This window comes from Salvia miltiorrhiza, chromosome 7 (genome assembly GCF_028751815.1).
Source record: "Salvia miltiorrhiza cultivar Shanhuang (shh) chromosome 7, IMPLAD_Smil_shh, whole genome shotgun sequence".
NCBI classification, from domain to species: Eukaryota; Viridiplantae; Streptophyta; class Magnoliopsida; order Lamiales; family Lamiaceae; genus Salvia; species Salvia miltiorrhiza.
The window spans coordinates 15,578,340-15,594,141 of NC_080393.1; the positions used below are offsets into that span (position 1 = coordinate 15,578,340).

Sequence of the window (15,802 nt, forward strand, 5' to 3'; positions counted from 1 at the left end):
CAACACGCAGATTGAAGTAGATCTGCAGACGGAGGAGGTGACACACGACGATCCAGAGTTGGACGAGGCAGCGCAACCGAGAGAGAGAAAAGAGAAAGATAGAGAAGAGAGAGAGAAGAGAAAGAGAGGAGGGAGAAATAGGAGAATGCGTAGAATAAGAGAAGAGAGAGATAAGAGAATGAGAGAGGAGATAGAGAGAAAGAGATGGGGTTTGTGATATTTTTTTTGAAAATGTGTAGTGTATTTGTGGGTAATTTTTTAATTTTAATCTTATGGGCAATTTAGTCATTTAACACAAAAAATTGGCAATTTTTAAAGTTTTTATTTGAGTGGGCAAATTTTTAATTCACTATAAAAAGTAGGCTAATTTGATATGTTGACTCTAGGTAATTTATATTTTTTGAAGTTGAATTTTGTATTATAAAAAAATAGGCTAATTTGATATGTTGACTCTAGGTAATTTATATTTTTTGAAGTTGATTTTTTCATAATTTAAAAAATAAAAATCATGAATTTCTTATCTTGTACTATAGAATAGGTCCCACTGAAGCTTTCAAATAAAGATAAATTTTTATAGCTGGATGTGAGTCAAATCAATGACCAAAATCTATATAATTTTATTCACGGTCGTTATTATCTAGTTAAAATTTCCATCAAAATATCTACTATAATTTTTTTTTCAAATTTCTACTAATTTGGAAAGATTTTCTAGTATTCTTATTTTTTGATGTATGTTATGCAACTCGGACTTTCTTCAAAATACTCGCTCTGTCCCAATTATATAGGTTGATGTTAACAACTAGAGTTTACTAATTCAATTAGGGCCTATAACTATTTTTATATTTTATTTTCTAAATTTGAAATTAATAATAATTATTATTAAAGTTAATTAATTTTAAATTAGTATATATATATATATATATTAAATTGCAATGATAAGTATTAATTATTATATGATTTTATCGGGCGGACATATGATTTTATCGGTCGGACACATGATCTTGATCTGCCACCCAGATCATGTGTCCGTCCGGTAAAATCATGTGTCCGGCCGGGCGGACACATGATCTATCACCCACCGATCATATGTACTCTTGACTGATAGCTGTCAAATCGTTGACTTTTATGATTGGTGGCCATCAAATCGGTCATGATGTGTAAGACTTTCACAAAAACTAAGCAAATCCATCAATATCAAAGGGTAAAATAGGTACTTCACATAATTAGGGCATAAAATGCTTTGTATGATAACTTAGGACATTTTTACAAAAAAAACTTAAGGAAGTGGACATTTTTGCCTATTAACACTAAAATATAAATTCTTAGAGTGAGAGAGAGGGGGTGAGAGTGTGTGTATTTTATTTGACTATATATATCCGAGAACTGAAAGTAATAAAGGAGGGAAAAGTTTGAACTGTCCACTCCCCCAGTCCCAATTCCCCATTCCCTCTTCAGTAGTCATTTGCTGCTTCATAGGGTTTCCTTGATTTCACATTTCTTGTATCCATATACATTATCACAACTTTTCATTTCCGTGTTTATGAAGATAAAGAGATGAGCAACAAGGAGAATGCCGTGGCTGCCCCCATCAGAGGCGAATTATCGGCGGAGCAGCGCACTCGAATTTCCCAAAATTTCCGAGCCGCCAAGGCGCGCCTGTCTCGCAAACGCCCCATCTCCGACCTCACAGCTGCCTCCGATGGTCTCTCCAGCATCCTGACGTGAGTTCTTTTCTTTGTCAATTTACCAATTGTGGTAGATGTGTTGAGACAAATTGAATTGTAGTTTTTTTGACGTGTATAAATTGTAAATTGCGTAGGTATGGGGATGAGAGAAAAACTAAATGTACAGTTGTAGCTGATGAGATTAAGAGGCATCCTCTATCCATTATATGTTCTAACATATCACCCCCAATAGCACTGAAGGGTGAATATTTGTCGGAGAAGAGTGATGGTGCAAGGAATGGGTTTTCGTGTGAAACACTTCTAACTCCTGTTGTCGAGGCTGAATGCTCTGAGAGAGTAGCTCCGAGTGATGCATATAGCTCTAAAATTGATTCGAATGGTGAAGGTTTTGATGTACAGAAAGTTGGTCTTTCTTTGAAGGATGGATCGATATTAAGTCCAGTCTGTACTCCATTGAGGCAGCAAGACAGATCATATGAATGCAACTCAAGTTCAGAGAGTAATTTAATAAGAGCACTAGCTTTACCTGATACAAGTGTCTGTGTCTCCACATCTCATCTTCTGGATGATGATTTTGACGAGTCAATCTTGGAACAAATTGATGCTCTATGCGAACAAATATTATCTGATAATCCTCAAAGGAAGGATTGTGCAATGGAGAGACTGGAAACTGAATTTGTTATCAAGAGTTGCAAGGGTGATATATCCACAACGGATGTGAAAGTTACTAGTGAGATTTTAAAATCTGAAGAAATTTTCAATTCGGCTGGTGAGGAATCATCTGGAGTCAAAGAATTGGATAATTCAGCAAGTAAACTGACCAAGAATATGCCTGAGGAGTATACAAGATATATCCAGTCTCTGAATGATAGGCAGCAGGAAGCAGCATGTAGTGACATCTCAATTCCATTGGTCATTGTTGCTGGACCAGGAAGTGGGAAGGTATACTCGTCCCTAAAATTTGGAAATCCATCTTGCTTACTTTTAATGATCTTAGTATTTGGTTCATATGTCAGACATCTACAATGGTTGGACGTGTTTTGGTGCTTCTATCTGAGGTAAACCCATCCTATGAATTCTTATCATAGTCATGTTTGTTATATGCTCCGCTTACTGATTGGGCTTAACTGACCTGCTTGGTTATTATGTGCGTCTTCTATTTGGCTACATCCTTCAATAATTCCAGGGTATCAGTCCATCCAACATTCTGGCAATGACATTCACTACAGCTGCTGCTGCAGAAATGCGTGGGAGGATAGGAGCAATTGCTGGAAAGGCAGCTGCAAAAGAGCTCACTATTAGCACTTTCCACTCATTTTCTTTGCAACTTTGTCGCTTGCATGCTGAGAAGTATGTATTTTCCCCACTCGTCAAGGAGAATTTTTGGCTTAATATTGTTTTAGTTTGAATATGTGATTTTCTAGTTGGTCGCACACTATGTGCAAAAGCCCAAGATAAATTAATTGCATCGTACCACTTGAGTTTTTAATGAGAAAAAGAACGTAGTCACTCTAGTTAGCAGAGAGATCGAAGTTGGTATTTGGTAATATGCTTATCAATCTCTTTTATTGAATAATTTGGAACAATTTGATATATTGAGAAGGGTGAGGTTGGAATTGGTGTTGGTTCTTATTTAGCATACTAGAACTCCATCAAACAGGTAAACTATCTAATATATTTTTCTTAAGCACACTTGTTTGGTTTCATGATGCTTTATTGCTCTGGTTTCCTATCATCCCTCTCTCCACCAAATTTACTAGGCTTGGCCTTTTGTTATTGTTCTTTGTTTTTCTTTTGGCTCCTGGTAGTGGTAATACAGATCATTGCGAAGATGCTGAAAGGTACTTTTTCATGGTTGGCCAAGAAATAACTTCCCAATCATTAGCTTGCCTTTTTCTCAGTTCGGATGGTTTGTTTATAGTAGTACTCTACTTGTTTCAGTCTGTTCTTTTTCCCTCTCTTTGCTTTGTTTTCCTCTTCTTCTTTTCCTTATTGTAGTTAATTAAAATGCCAATTCACAGATAGATCCTAATAAGCTTTGTGTGTTATTAGATTTTTCCATCTGCTTTGAAAGGTTTTCATGAGACATCAAAATGTATGCATCATACTGAAAATTTCTTCATACAATTAACAAAGTTCAGTTATCCAGTCCCATTTGGTTTTAGTCATCCTATTAATGAGAAAATACATAACAGATTCAGCTTGAATTTATCTTCCACGCCCTTTCTTTGATGCCTACAAATACTTTCTGTAATATGTTTGTCTCTGTCATTATTTTCTTTGACTTATTACAAATGCTAGAAGTTTCATGGACACCCGTGAAAATTATTGCACTTTGTCGGATAGATGCATGATACTGGTTGAATTTTGGTTCCATAAAACATGTGACATTGTATATACTACTAAAGCATGACAAGCTTGAATTTGTTCAATTTGTTCTGGACTCTTGAGTTCCCTCTCCTTCAATTTCTAAGCTGTTTGATAGTGCTTCAAACTTTAAGCTTTTAATAAAAATGTCTATTGGAATAACACATATTTTTATCCAATAGGTTAGGCCGAACCCCAAATTTTCTAATATACGGGCATGCACAGCAGAGAAAAGCTATTATAGAAGCTGTCCGCTTGTTGGAGGAGGGGAAGAGAAGGGACAATCAGGAGCTTTGCAAGCTTACTGAGTTGTTTGATATTAATTCTGCCAAAAAAATTTAAGGACAAGTCAAAGAAATGGCTCAAGTTTGTAACTCAGGTGATGTGCCTGTTGACTTTTAATTTTTATCCTTGCATTTATGAATAATAGTAGTTGACACTATCTTATTGTTTATTAATGTTGTAGACTGGTAGTATGGGAATTAAGTTTATCCTAGATGACCGCAATACCCTTTTAGTACACAACAAAATTACAAATTTATGAGTGGGAAAACTATTTCAAATTCATATTTTTCAAGAATTTCAGTAACATAGATGAGTCCATGATTCTCGTAAGTTGTAACAGCACTTTAGGGTATTGTTTTTTGGCTTGGGGTTTGGATACTAAATTTATCTATGGATTATTTAGTCCAAATTTCGTAACAGTCATTCTATTGTCAAGTCCAGTTATGTGCTTAGATTTTCTAAAGCCTATGGTCATGACTCATAATTTTTCTTCACCCAATAAACTCGTTATATACCAGGCTAAAGCTGCTGGAAGGTCACCTGAAGATTTTCATAAAATTGGTGATGAGATTGGAGTAAGCTATTATCGAAATAGTTTTTGTGTTTTCATATGCTACTTTTGTTTTGTCTTTGAACCCAGCATTCTATGTTTTTCCTATCTACTTCAGGCAACTATACTTCGGAACTACGATGACATACTAAAATCTTGTAATGCACTGGATTATCATGATTTTATCAGCTGTTCTGTGAAGCTGTTAACTGACTTTCCAGAAGGTTTGCACCACCCAACCATAGAAAATTGGAGGTCAACATGTTCTGATTCATTGACTCTTGTTTGACTAATTTCTGCTTTTGACTGAAGTACTTGTGGAATGTCAAGAATCATGGAAAGCAATCGTGATTGATGAGTTTCAGGACACAAGTTCCATGCAGTATAGCTTTCTTCGGATTCTTGGATCCCATAAACGTATAACTATAGTTGGAGATGAAGACCAGGTGGGTACATCCTTAGATACCCTCCAGTTTGAAACTATAAATCATTTTCTAGGATCCTCCATCTAACCTTGTCAACGGCGTTTGAACTAATGAACCTATCTCTGTAGTCAATTTTCAGTTTCAATGGTGCTGATGTTTGTGGATTTGATTCATTTAGAAAAGATTTTCCAATGTACAAAGAGGTTAGTCTGATACCAAACTTTCCAGATTCCCTAGTACAACCTCTTTATAAGATTATACCAATTTTGGATATTCAGGTATCGTTAACTGTTTCTCTTAATACGTTCTGTAGGTAAGATTAAATAAAAATTATAGGTCCACACACTCTATCGTGGAAGCTGCATCATGTCTTATTAGAAATAATATAAAACGATGCAATTCAAATGAAGTTCAAACGGCGAATTCCTCTGGATCAAAGGTAAGCATCCTTCAAGGACACCCAGTCTTGCCCTTTCTATAGTACTAATTTAGATTTCTGGGTCGGGTTGATCAGATAACTATTAAGGAGTGTTGCAATGAAGAGGCACAATGTGCTTTTGTAGGTTGATAAAATATTGGAAGCTGGATCAGATGGTTCATCTGCTAAATGCTCCTATGGTAATTTTGCCGTTCTCTACCGGAGGCAGGTTAAGTTACTTTCTTTTATCCTTAAATTAGTAAAAAGCAGTATCTTGCACAAGTTAAAGTTTTGCAGCCTAATTAAATTTTATTGGTCCATTCTCACCTGTGCAGGTAACGGGGAAAATATTCCAAACTGCATTTCGCAATAGAAAAATTCCATTTAACGTTCATGGCTGTAGCTTTTTATCGCAAAAAGGTAGCAACTTTTATGTTTTTACTGTCAAATTCTGTTGTACTCCCTCCGCCCCACTATAAGTGGCTCAAAACTTTTCGGCACGAGAATTAAGGAGGTGTAAATTTATTAAAAGTGGTAGGGCCCAGCCCACACTTTTTTAAGGGTTAAATTTTTTCATTTATGGAAACAGACCACTTATAGTGGGAGTCTGGGACAACCAAAAATGGAATACATGCCACTTTTAGTGGGAAGGAGGGGAGTATTATGAGTTTTCTTCTTTTGTTTGTTTGGCGGCAGAAGGATGTTGCTAACCTAAAGTTAATAACACCTATATCTTGGAGATAAATACATAAATCAAATCCAAAGAAATCAGCCAGCTGCTGATAACGCCGCCAGACCGCCTCTATTTTACTACAGAATTATCTGTTTGGTACTTTGGTTCTATACACACCCTCTCAAGATGGTTATTAATAATCTTATGTTCCATGCTTGCATGTGCAGTCCTTGAACTCACTTCATGTGACTTCTTCAAATGACATGTCCAATTTATTTGGTCGAGGAAACCATAGTAGGATAAGACTTGCTTTGACATTCTCTTTAGTGAATGTGGGATCCATCAGCATGTGCTCGGTTCTATTATTGCATGCTAAATAGCATTATATGCAATACTGATGACAGTTTTTTTCATGCAATGAAGCTTCATTGGCTAATATCTTTATTATAGGAAAGTTAATCTTTATGGTTCTTTAAAATCCTGCTACCAAGCAAGTTAGGATTTTTGAAAGTCTAAATTTTCTTGTCTTGATTATCGTGTAGCAATCTTCTCCTTGTTCGTATCACGTCATGCTCATGATATAGTCTCATGGATGGTTACATGCTCCTCTCATTCTTCTGTTTGATCATCCATGTTTTCGTTTTGTCATATAACTAGGTAATCCTGGGCCATTATTTCCATGTTGAGTACTGCATTGCCTGGTTGTGACGATGGAGCATGTCGTCGAGCATTTAAGGCCTTACTTCCTTTTGATAAGGAGGAAAAAAAGAAGGTATCTCTTCTCAATTTGTTTCATTGTAGGTATCACTTTTCAGGACCGTCTTCTAAATTCTAGGTTCTATGCGTAGTGACTTGTCCAGTTCTAATATTTACTGGCCCCTTCTTTCCTTCAGGTTATTGAGCACATTGACAAGATTTCAACTGGAAGGAAATGCAGCTTTACTTCAGCAGCATGTGAAATATTTAGGTCAAAAATATCGGGAACCTTTAAGAGGCATGTCTTATAACTCTTTCTCATGAAATTCACTATTTACAATGTAAAATCTTTCTCTTGCACATTCTATGTTTGTAGTTTAGATCTAGAGGTGCAATAAAGTAGCATTCCAAACTTATGTCTTATAATGCTTTCTCGCGAAACAAACTTTTTGGGGTGCGTTCTCTTTAATGGAAAAGGGTGGAAAATATATATTCACCCTTTTCCCACTCTTTTCACATGTTAGTAGGGCGGATAATTTTCCCCAGGCAGGATGGAAAAAGATTTTGGGCAGCCTCTTTCCTCCTTTTCACTCCAATTCATGAGAATAGTATCATGAGGTATTGGTGTGATAATATTTTCACATCTAAAATGCGGGAATAACCTTTTTTTCCACCCTAAAGAACATGAGAGAAAGAAGTAGGGGCCACTAAAATGTGATGAAATTTCCCTTCTTTTCTTATCCCTCATTTTCTGATGATAAATTCACAACCAAAGAGAACTCACCCTTACAATGAAAAACCATTCTTTCGTACATATTTATGTTTGTACTTTTAGATTCAGAGGTGCAATAAGGTAGCAATCCAAACTTATCCTTGTCATGTTTGACTGAAGCGGGTAACTGGAATGAAAATTTCCATTATTGTTTAATATTTTTTCATGATGTAAACTTGCTTCAAACTTCTAACAAATGACAATTTTGAGGTTGTTTGGTTTATTGAATTGGTACACTGAGCTCATACTAGCGCTAGTTAACTGTCTCAAACACACACCTTCTAAAATTTCTGAAGGACCTAGAAAATTAAAATTTGTTTGAAAGAAGTTTATAGTGACTCAGAAAAGTTATATTTGATGTACTATTTAGCCTTATTAGGGGGCGTTCGGTTGCTCGAGATTGAATTGACCCGAGATTACTCGAGATTGAATCGGCCCGAGATTACATGAGATTATTTTTATCACATCACATGGGTTAGGCCAAGACTCATAAGCCATGACTAATCCTACGTGGCACTCTCCCAAGATTAAGTCACGGCCTTATCTATCAAACCAAACAAAGATATAACATTACTAATCTTGTCTAATCTTATTAACCGAGCAATCCCTTAATTGTGGAGCGATGATACTTCTATCTGCATAAACTTATGCACAGTGAGTAAATCTATTTTATATGTTCTAGATGATGCCAGAGCTTGAAGGTGCTCTATCTTGGATACCTACACTGTAATGTTATAAACATAAGTTTTATAGATGTTGCAGGCTGCTGCTCTGATTGCAGCCGATACTGTTAATTGTGTAAAGCAGGTCATTGTTGTTGCCTGGAATTTCCACCTAAGGACGCTCTAGCAGACTAGTTTCTTAACTATTTACGATCACTTTTGTCATATACTTGATTGGCATATCTTAATGAAAATAGATATAGAACACTAAACCTGTAAAATTGCTTCGTATCCTAAAAGCTGTGGATGCCAATAAAAGATTTGCTGCTGCTTGATGTATATCCTAAAAAAGGTTATTATCTTTGTTTGATACCTAAATAAGAAGTTTATAGCATAAATATGCATTCATCTATCTTGTCAAAGTCACCGTTCTATCAATAGATAGGGGAGAAATTGTTTGAATCATAGTTTGTGCATTTTCTCACAGAAAGTGCTGCATGGCAAGCGTGATAAAATGCCTTCTAAGTATAATTCCATTTTATTTTTTTCTCATTCTGAAATCCATTGTTTTATAAAAGCATGTATAGATGCAATATTTTGCAGATTTTTGTGATTTTTTAGCTCTACTTACAAGTTGCTTTAACTGTGTATTTCTTTTCAATACTACAGTGCTTTTTTTCTCTTTTAGTTGATTCATAAAGCATGAAAACTCATTATAAAAGGTAACTTATTTCAATTCTGTAATCGACTTCAGGAGTCAACTGACGCAAGGGCGTAAGGTGTTGGACACTCTGGACATGATATCAAAGCTTGTTTTAAGGGTAAGTCAACTTCATGATTTTGACTAGCTTTAAATGGTGATGTGTAAACTGAGATCTTCTCCTTATTTTCTTTTGATTATGTCTTATTGATCTGTTCACTATATCCTTGCTTGCAGGAACAGTCAATTTCTGCTGTTATCACTTCTGTAGCAAACATGATACCTCAGGTTGGTTTTGTTGCATGTACAAACTAAATGATAAGAAGTTGTACATTTATTTGTTTTTTAATAGATATTCTGCTCTGGTGTTGACTGTTGAACATATTTTTGCCGTTCAAGCACCAAAAGACAGTGAATCACATAGTAGTTACCGTACTCACTCTACTGCTGCATACTTTGTGCTGTTCGTTTGTTCTATAATGTGGATAACTTAGAACTTATGGCCTTGAGAACACTTGTATAACTTTGTTCTACAATGCCCTAAGATTTTTGTTCTATGTTAGAACTCCCTCCATCCCGCTTAAAATGTCTTGTTTCTTTTGGGTATGGATACTAAGGTGTAGGTATAAAGTGAGTTGTTTATAATAAAGTTGGAAAGAGAAAGTAGCTTTTGGGTGGTATTTCTGACAAATCAAGTAAGAGAGAGAATGTGCAGAGTAGCTTTTTTGTGGCATATTGTAATTTATGAGTTATGTTGAGGATGTTTGTTATGTGTTGGTTGTCCCAAAATGGAATGGGGCATTTCAAATAGGACGGCCAAAATTGGAAAGTAGGACGTTTCAAATGGGACGGAAGGGAGTAATATTTTTAAAATGCTAAACATACCGGGTTTGATGTTTATATAGTATTAAGCATTTTCTGTATGACAAACTTTTCAATGAACAAATGAATTTTCTTACTGTATTTTCTCTGTGACACATGTTCATTTCTATCATTGCTTCTGTAGAAATATCTTCTTGAGCAACGAGCAGTGTCTGATGTTGATGGAGGGAAATTACTGAATGAAGATAATGATGTTCGACCAGTAAGCACAGGCTCTTTGTTCTTATTATTTTTAACTAGTGTGATGCATTTGGAAATACAACTGTGGGATAACAGAACATAATCCTTGAGGTTAACATAATTATGAGAAAATTAGTTTTTGTTATTAATTTATTATGATGGTTACCTTTCACAAAAAGCAATTCAATAACACATGAAAAATTTGAAGTTTTTAGAAGCGAAGAGAGAACTTTGTTAATAGGTTAATTACATATGAATTATTCATTTCATCAACCATCGTACTATATGATCCATAATATGTAACTGTTAGACGTCAAAGTTATAACTAAAGCAAAGAGTATCTACATACGTTCATGTATTTATACCCATACATAATACACATGCAAATGGATATACAAATGCATACATATACTTTTTATATACAATATACTGCATCTCTATTTACTGCACATGACACAAATGAGACGTGACTTTGGTGAGAGGATGACAACACTTGGTGGTTTCTTTTTCATTGTTGCAATTGCAACTTATATTATTTGTGTTTTGCCCTTTATAGGAATACACCTCAATATTCTTACATTACCATGTCTCGGAGCTTTCCCCGTGACTTTTTGGTTTAAGATATTTCTAGGTAAATTTTAGATAAACGGTCTAAATCTAATACAATAAATGTATAATCTTTGTAATTTATAATTAATAACATCCTATCAATTGTAAATATTCATGTGCACCTATGGACTTAGTTTTTCTCTATACATTTTGTAAATAGTTATTTAGGTGTAAGTTGAATTAGGCATTACATTTTCAATATTTTGTGCTTATTCTAGTAAATCAACCAACAGGTGCGGTTTATAAGATGGATACAAACTTTAAGGATATTATCTATAACTCTTAAAGACAGTTGAGTGTTTTTGTCTTCACTAAAAATGTTAAGCCTCACAAGTAGTTTGGTAATTATCGCTTAAGTATTTTATAGGCTAATATTCTTGCTGCAACATAGAGAACTTATTAGTTGAAGCGTAGGAAGTATTAGGTAAAGAAATTTAACCAGTTTGCCCTATGGATGCAGGTGTTGCAGTATCTTTTAGATGATGTGTCCTTGTTTTTGACAACAGTACATAATGTTGAAGATTTGGGCAACTGTAGTGCCAAACAGGGGAAAGGTTGCATGAGCACACTTAAAGCTTTTCTTGACTATATCTCTGGACGGGAAAGAGAAAATTTTCAATCAAGAAAGCATGATAATGAAGACTCTGTTACCCTAACTACAATCCACCAGGTTCTACTGCATTACATTTTCTCATTGTCCTTATATGATGTTTTTGCATGCTCAGCCTTTGAACCAAACACTGTGGACTTTCTGTTTTGTTGTTTCTTCATTTGCATTTTCAATTTTGCAGTCAAAAGGTTTGGAGTGGGACACAGTTTTTATTGTAAAGGTACCAATTGAGGTTTTATCTCAAGTTTCTTCTCATTCTGTATATGTCATAATGAAGCAGTTTTCAAAAAACTATTACTTTCTTTTACACCATATTTATTTATTTATATTATATTTATTGCTTCTGGTCCTACTGTTTGGTTACTCAGGCAAATGAGGCTGAGATTCCCTTGCTGCATGAGTATAATGGGATTCTAAATCAGAAAGATATCTCGGTTGAGGTAAAATTATCCTTACTTAAAAACCTTCCACATAAATTTGTAAAAAGCTTAATAGCTGGAAATAGCACAACATTTACCTGGATTTGCAATTTTCACCTAACTTTCGAAACATTGCAATTACACGACCAATTTTTTAATATTTTGCAATTACAACATCCCCAATTTTTTCAATTATAAATTGTTCAATATGTACCACTAAACAACTTTGTTCTGCCAATGAAATACCATACATTCATTAGTGAAAAGTTCAAGGTGTTTTAATACTTAAATTAAAAGGTCTTGTTGGAACTGCAATGTTTTAAAAGTCATGTTAAAGTTGCAATTCGGGTAAACATCGTGCCATTTCCTGCAACTAACCCTTTGTAAAACTATCTCATACTATCTGACTTACTTCACCATTTTAGGAAGAAAGGCGCTTGTTATATGTAGCAATGACTCGGGCACGCAAAAATCTTATCCTGCTCTATGTCATTATGGATTCTAATTGGCAGGTAGAGTCAACAAATAGCTTTTGAGATCTCTTCTACCTGATTATTGCTTTTGTTTAAGAATCAAATTATTTTTTCTCAGGTTCTTCAGCCATCACGGTTTCTTAGAGAAATTCCACGCCACCTGTTACAAAACCAGGTCTAGCTTTACTTTCAACTATTTGTATATCCTACAAGTTAGACCATTTTCAATTAGTTTTGCTGGTTCTATGTATTCAATAATTGATGTCCAAGACCATTTACGGTCCCTTAAGTAAAGATGGTTAAATTGTGAAAACAGCATAGATAAACTATTCAACATCATCTAAAGTTAGGAGTCATTGATTTTATGGTACCACTAAGGGATGTGTTAACCATTCATTCTATGTGAAGAATGGTAGTAGAAGGTCCAACATTTCCATTCTTTGGTCAAAAGCTAGGGATAGCATGCCTGTTACAAGTGCATATACAAATCCTTGGTACCGTTTTAATATTTACAAAGAGAGAATATAAAACATGCTACAAAATTACTCCAAGTATAGCATATGGACAAACCTTAGTTGGTTACTATTTCGTACTAGTCCTACACATTACTAAACATGTTTCTAACAATGTTCCGTCTCATTATGTGGATTGTGGTGGCTGTTATATACCTATGTGTAATTTTTCCACCTCTTTCTTCTTCTGGAATCTCCATCAACATCTGTTCTCCCATCAACATTTCTTAGTATAGTGCATGATGAATTTTCAATGCTTATACTATTCCCCCATCAGATGTAAAGGATTGTACATATAGGGTAACGGTAGAATCCAGCATGGAAGTTGTTGGTTCCTTTCTCCATGTGTGTCAACTGTCAAGCGAGACTAGAGGTGTCAAAATGGTGTACATCATTGTCTTCTATGGCCAATTGTTTTGTGTTTTGTGTTTTGTGTTTTGTGTTTTGTGTTTTGTGTGATCATGTTTGCATACTCTCAGTTGTAGTTCATTTACTTATGACATGCCTGTTTAAAATATGTACTCTTGAACTTTGGTTGAGTTAAAGAGTTCCAGATTAGCATCAATTTTTCCTTGTCTTTCTCTTCCACATGTATGAAAAAACATATTTTCTTGTAGTAAATATTTTTTCCATTTCTATAGTGAAGATGTCTTACTACATTACTTATATAAGCACAAGGTTCGGTATATTCTTCTCTGCCATGTACTCCAAGACCTATCATCTATTTACTTTCATATAGGATGAGCCACTTTCAGTGAGTTCAGAGACGATTCAACAGCTAACTAAGCAAGGAGCTGCACAGACAGAACCCCCTAACAACAATATGAAACATGGCTCTGTTAACAATTTAGTAAATGAAGCATGCAATGAGACTACTGGACCTCAACAAAGTGATAACAGTAACTTTTTAAAAAGGTATTCTCAGAATGCATACCTGCAGCTGCGACATGGTAGTTGTCCTGGATACTTAGTTCGTTTTTTTAATCCTGACATCTCATTATAGGTTCAGTCCAGAGAACCGAGCTGTTGTTTCTCATTTATTCCATCAATGGGCAAAGAAGCCTGCGTTTCACGATCCCAAGAGATTACTCACAAAGGTAAAAGGTTCTTGTCTTCTTGATCCTTTAAAATGATTCCCGTTTCTATTTTTTAAATCCAAACTCGGCCATTTCTTTGCCTCAGGTAAATATCGTGAGAATTAACTTTGGACTCTGATAATCTTCTAGACTAAGCTGCAGTTTTCCCATAAGAAAATGACATGCAGTTATATGCATTGAACTTGTAGAACGGAAGTACACTACACATTTATTGTACTTTGACAGTTTGACCTTCTCTTCTGTAGGCAATTTACAAGTTATTATTGTCAGTTACAGGTTTTATCAACCCTTTTATTGTTATAACATCTAAAACTTCATTATGAAGCCTGTAATTTGTGTTGCTTTTTACAAGTAGTTCTATTTACTAGTTTGACGGAAACTAGAAAAATAACTATATATTTTAATACTAAGGTACTCAATTATCTAATTCATTCTGATACAGGTTTCTTTTGTCATTGATGAACGTCTGCGAGCAAAAAAGAGTGCAAACAAGGTTGAAGTAATGACAGTCTTAATCTTCTACTGTTTTAAAGTTGTTTCTACTTGAACTTCAATCCATGTTTCACTTTCCTAGCAAGCTTCATTGTTCAATCTCTTTGTCTAGTTCATATTCTTGAGTAACTTTGATATGAGCATCCAGTGCAGTGGATACTTCAAGGTAATTGAATGAAAAACTCATTATTCAAAGGAGGATTGGGTTTGGAAAGGAAAAAGGAATCAGAAGTTATGGGCACTTGTTAAGTTCTTTACTCTTCCTTCACTATAATATGCCAGTAAAATTAATATTGAATGAAGGATACACAAGTAAAAGCTTAGCTTAAAATTGTGGGGGCTATTGTGTTGTTAGTTAAAAAGAATTAAGATTAATGCTGATGTAAACGTTTGCTGGGAAATCCTAAAACCACTTAGTACTAAGGTGCCTGTCGGCGTTATTCCATTTCTTATGAACTTAATGCCAATTGTTTTGAGGTACTATGACTCCTTACATATTACAGGATGTTTTGCGTGATTTGAAGTCCTGTTTAAAATCTGATGAGGCTTATCACTATGCTGTATCGGTGAGTTTTTGCTTGAGTGTCTAATTATTGGAACAAGGTTACACATTGAGTGAGTGAGAGAGAGCCATGCTAAATCCAGATTCTCCAACTCAAATGATTTTTGTCCTTTGTTCAATAAGGTTCTGTCATGGCTGCAAATTCCTCCGGATAAACGTGCTCATTTGATGAGAGAAAAACAGGTATCCCAACCTCTCTCTCTCTCTCTTAAACATACACACACAAAGAAACATGCTACAAACCCGTCTCCATGTTTTAGTTTATGAATGCAAATACTATTTATATTATTCAGGAACACTTTCAGAAATTGAGAATTGAGAGCGCGATGAGTTCATCTGAGCCGAGTTCTAAACAGGTGTTTTATAATATTCCTGTAGTTTATGATTTAGCATTTTTCCTGTTTTGAAATAAAAAAAAGCTTGCTGATTATTTACACTAAATATTAGAAGTTTGTTTTGTGCTTGGAATTGATTCATCTTTTCTATTATTCTTAAATAATCGTGGGCTCATTCTTTTTCCTTGTTTTGTCAAATGACAGATTGCTTATTTACAAAGCCTCGGATGCACAATAGTACCGACATCCCGCCTTCATGCTTCTCGTTTGATCGAGGAATATAAATCATTGTGATATACATCTCTTAGCTGATACAGACAGTTGCAGAAAAAGGACATAATTTGAATCTCGTTTATTTATTTATATGAGCTGATACTAGTATTGTATCTGTGCGAAAA

General features: G+C 34.9%; 1 protein-coding gene across 1 annotated transcript; it reads left to right on the plus strand.

The window, feature by feature from the left end:
* Positions 1-1,409: 1,409 nt before the first annotated feature.
* Positions 1,410-15,802, plus strand: LOC130995504 (ATP-dependent DNA helicase SRS2-like protein At4g25120). Its single transcript, XM_057920807.1, is given in 32 exon segments — positions 1,410-1,721; positions 1,820-2,627; positions 2,702-2,743; positions 2,872-3,035; positions 4,235-4,379; positions 4,381-4,431; positions 4,856-4,912; positions 5,006-5,111; positions 5,200-5,333; positions 5,441-5,515; positions 5,626-5,751; positions 5,827-5,874; positions 5,876-5,959; positions 6,066-6,128; positions 6,130-6,157; positions 7,069-7,175; positions 7,297-7,397; positions 9,288-9,354; positions 9,471-9,521; positions 10,240-10,317; positions 11,365-11,574; positions 11,696-11,734; positions 11,883-11,954; positions 12,359-12,445; positions 12,525-12,581; positions 13,658-13,833; positions 13,922-14,015; positions 14,458-14,508; positions 15,011-15,073; positions 15,193-15,252; positions 15,363-15,425; positions 15,609-15,802. Coding segments are annotated over 32 exon segments (3,564 nt in total). The 5' UTR covers positions 1,410-1,554; the 3' UTR covers positions 15,699-15,802.